This window comes from Lepeophtheirus salmonis, chromosome 4, assembly GCF_016086655.4.
Source record: "Lepeophtheirus salmonis chromosome 4, UVic_Lsal_1.4, whole genome shotgun sequence".
NCBI lineage: Eukaryota > Metazoa > Arthropoda > Copepoda > Siphonostomatoida > Caligidae > Lepeophtheirus > Lepeophtheirus salmonis.
In genome coordinates this window covers 13180369-13184205 of record NC_052134.2, presented here as the reverse complement: position 1 = coordinate 13184205, position 3837 = coordinate 13180369, and the positions used below count along the sequence as shown (strand labels likewise).

The 3837-nt window shown below is 32.9% G+C and overlaps 1 protein-coding gene across 1 annotated transcript; it reads left to right on the top strand.

The window, feature by feature from the left end:
* The first annotated feature begins 2455 nt into the window (after positions 1-2455).
* On the top strand, positions 2456-3364 carry LOC121116384 (uronyl 2-sulfotransferase homolog pip). Its single transcript, XM_071887505.1, has 2 exons — positions 2456-2677; positions 2982-3364. The coding sequence occupies exons 1-2, from the start codon at positions 2489-2491 to the stop codon at positions 3354-3356; spliced, it is 564 nt and encodes a 187-aa protein (XP_071743606.1). The 5' UTR covers positions 2456-2488; the 3' UTR covers positions 3357-3364.
* Positions 3365-3837: the final 473 nt, after the last annotated feature.

Here is a 3837-nt window from a genome sequence, read left to right as displayed (position 1 = left end):
TTAAATTCATAGATCGTCTTCTACTTTTTTTCCAATGAAAGAAGAGACACACAAGTAATAATGGAATCGGGAGCAAGGATAAAAATGTCTAGAATTACAGAAATAAATCCACCTTATAAATGGACTCAGTGTCATAGATATGATTTGTTTGTTATGTACATCCATGACATTTAAGGACTTTTATCAATGAAAAAGTTTTATAAGAATATTAGGAGACAAAATAGAGTAGACTTAAATGGATTTAAAAAATAATTATATTTGTGCTTATCTCCTTTGCTATCAAAACGTTGCTTACGTGAGGTTTGGACTCGACGATTTCTATTATTTTATCCACATTTTTGACAATTGTCCTTCACGAACGATATATTTGAGATTAAAGTTACCAGAACAGAATCAACGAAACCAAAATTCTGCATATTTGGCTGTTACAGTAACAGTACCATAGATACTATTCACATTTTCAGCTGCATGGCTTACGTTTACGTCTTTATCGCAGAAAAACTATAAAATATGGCGTATTTTCTCTTGCCTGTTGTCCAACTTTGATGGGCTCTCAAACAATACCAAGTCAAACAATCACAAAACTATAAGAAAAGTATTTTTAGTAAAAAGTCTTATCTTTCGAACACTATACAACCTAAACTTATGACACTTATACAACACAAGAAACACAATACTGAAACCATCTGTTGAAAAAAATTATTGAATTCTTTTTACTCTCCATATTATGTTGTTCATAGTTATCAATTATGATCTTATGTGCATTGCATCTGAGGGGGATTACTTTGAAGGGACAAAATAATTATTGTTGAATAAAAATACAAAATCACCTTACTTTTTGAACACACCTCGTATACATAAAACCCTGGTGCTTAGATATTTATCAGGAACAAAAGTAAAGATTTGTTTGGATGATCGATTAGAGGAAGTTGGAAAAGTGCTAAGTAAAATATATTTCCTCCAGTAAAGTAAAACTGATACTGTGTATATGTAGAGTTGACGGCTATTCACTTGAGTCCATAAGTTTATTCATAAAGGATCAATAGTCATGATAAAGCCTTACGGTGTCCCATCATCAGCATCACTATTAATAACAATATCATGTGTAATACTAAACATAATCTTAAAACAAAATGTGATTCAAATGAATAGAAAATGGAAGGAAAGTTCAACTACTGTTTATACATTTATTAAACGAAAGTATTCATCAAACACAAGTAAAATACTGATTTACCTAAATTACAGGAAAAAGCTCGGGAGTTGAATAAAAGTCAAGGACGTGAAGACTTTCTATTTTTTACGAGAGTCCCGAAAACTGGAAGCTCCTTCCTCATAAATAAATTGTATGAAACATCTTTAACCCAAAACTTTTCATGGTCTAGTTATAAAATAGATGGCGATCAGGATTTTATAATTGAAGCGATGACGCCTGTGTAAGTTACTACCTATAAATTTAATGAGAATTTATCTCTGTGTGTGTGTTTGTCCTTCAATCATGTCCAATGCAATGGATTAATTTTGCTAAAGTTTTTTATGTAGCTTCTTATAGCTCCTGAATCGATTCTGCTAACAATTTTTTTTTATCTTTAAGCCCATGGCGGCCTTTAGATAGCTTTTTTAACACTTCACCTGTACAGTTCAGGGAAGCGGTGGTGGAAGAATTTAACCTGTCTCATGGACCAGCAGCTCATATTCCCAACCAATGGACGGGGGTGTATTCTATTATATTAGAAGGAGGTCTGTTTGCTTGGAAATATGGCGGCGGTGCAGTTTCAACTTCCTTTATGCCATTACTTCACCTACAGAACCTGAGAGCCGGGGTGGATTTTGATATTTCATGAGGGTTTTTTTTTGACGTTTAAGGAAGTGGCGGCGTAGAAATTTAACTTGACTCAGACCCATAAGTTCACCTGTACAACCCGTGGGCTTGGGTGTAATATATCATATTAGAAGAGTTCCTTGGTTCTTAGAAACGATGCAGTGATATAGTTTAAACTGCATTTTAGCCCAGTACTTCCCCTGTACGACCTCAGAGCGGGGGCATATTTTTGAGAAATTTGGAGGGTTCTTTGATGCTCGGGGAAGTAGCTATGAGACTGCGAGTTTGGCTTCTGATCCAGAATAAAGTAATTACTTCCTCATCCTGTAGAAGAAGTGTGCCCATATATTAGTATAATCATACTCGTAAAACCAACATCAGAATAATTCTTAATATTTTTCGGTCTTTATTTTTTGTTTTATATTAAGCAAAAGAGTTCTTAATTGATTATAATTTGTTTATGTTCTCAGCAAACCTACTATAGTAATTATTTTATTATGCAATATGTATTTGTAATGGCAGTGAAGAATGTGTAAAAGTGACAGCAAATAGTTCATAATATATATTTTGATTACTTCTTATATATTGTCTCATCCGTTCATAAAATATTGCTCATTTTTGTTTCAAAGAGATGAATTGGAAACAGTCAAGGAATTAAGTCTTAATAAAATGAAGCCTCCCAATGGAAGATATAAGCATATGCATTTTATCGACTTTACAAACTATAATCATCAAAATCCCAAATATATCAGCATAATAAGAGATCCAATCCAAAGATACATTTCTTGGTATTACTACATTAGAAATCCCATTTACATTGTTCAGAACCAATTTAGAGTAACAGTTCGACAACTTAAGGTTTGTATACTCAGTATAGGTATAATATTTTATATTTAAAAAAATGTATTATCTTTTCATTCGTATCTTGATGAATATATAGATGACTATAGATCATTGTATATTTAAATACGACTGCTTGAATGGAAGGAGTACTGGTCCAATGGAAAGGAGCATAATTGATTTTGTAAGTTTTGATTATTCATTAATTGCTGTGTTCTCGTTGAAGCATTCAATTTAAAGATTAAGTATATGGGAGTGGTTTTATATTTTTTTCACACTCCTTGTGACACTGATTTATCATTAACATTTGAATACGTTTTAGGATCAACATCATCTGCAGCCGAATTTCCCTGGATCACAAATTTCTTATTTTTGTGGGTACATCCCAGATTGTTTTGCTGGTTCTCTTGCTCGAAGATTATCCATTGCAAAGGAAAATGTGGATCGCTATTATTCAGTAATTGGAATAACAGAGGACATGAACACAACTCTGGAGGTGTTAAAAGGCTTTATTCCTCGATTTTTCGGAGCCCTTTCCTCAAATCGGACTGTCGAGACAAATGTGAATACTTTCAAGCCTCAAGTATCAAGTTCAGCCTACAAAGAGTTATCAAAGCATCTTAGATTGGAATTAGAATTCTATGAGTTTTGTAAAAAAAAATTGTACTCTCAAAAAAACTTTTTAAAGTACTCCTAGCTCAAAAAAGGGAGCACTATCATGTATTAGTTTATAGTATTTTACACAGGGGCATACACAAAAATTGGAACAAACTTTGACCTCATCCAGATCCCGGATGAGTGTATCACGGCCTACTTTTCTTCCCCTTGCAAATACAAGAGGTTAAGTGACTAATAAAATTAACTTCCGTTTTTTTTCATTTTTAGTAATTTTTGAGATATAGAAACACGATCACTCATCAAGTAGTGTTTTGCTAACTTGAAATATCCAAAATTCTATGAGCACAAATAACTTCAGACTTAACAATGGTAGAGTCCTTAAATAAAACCATATGATCCCCCTTTATTCAACCATTCTAAATTGGCACGGTTGGTCTAGATCATGTAATTGAAACCAGCTATGGAACCGTTTATGGAAGATTAAAACTTTTTACGAAGTAAAATGCTTACGATCGTGTTTATTTCCTAAATCAAAAATAAATGCAAGTATTAGCAGAGTT

What these genes read in the sequence shown, in the direction of transcription:
- LOC121116384 (XM_071887505.1), top strand. Translation starts at nt 2,489, where the DNA reads ATGAAGCCTCCCAATGGAAGATATAAGCATATGCATTTTATCGACTTT. An exon ending in TAACAGTTCGACAACTTAAG is followed by an intron (nt 2,678 to 2,981) that starts GTTTGTATACTC and finishes AATACGTTTTAG; the next exon opens with GATCAACATCATCTGCAGCC.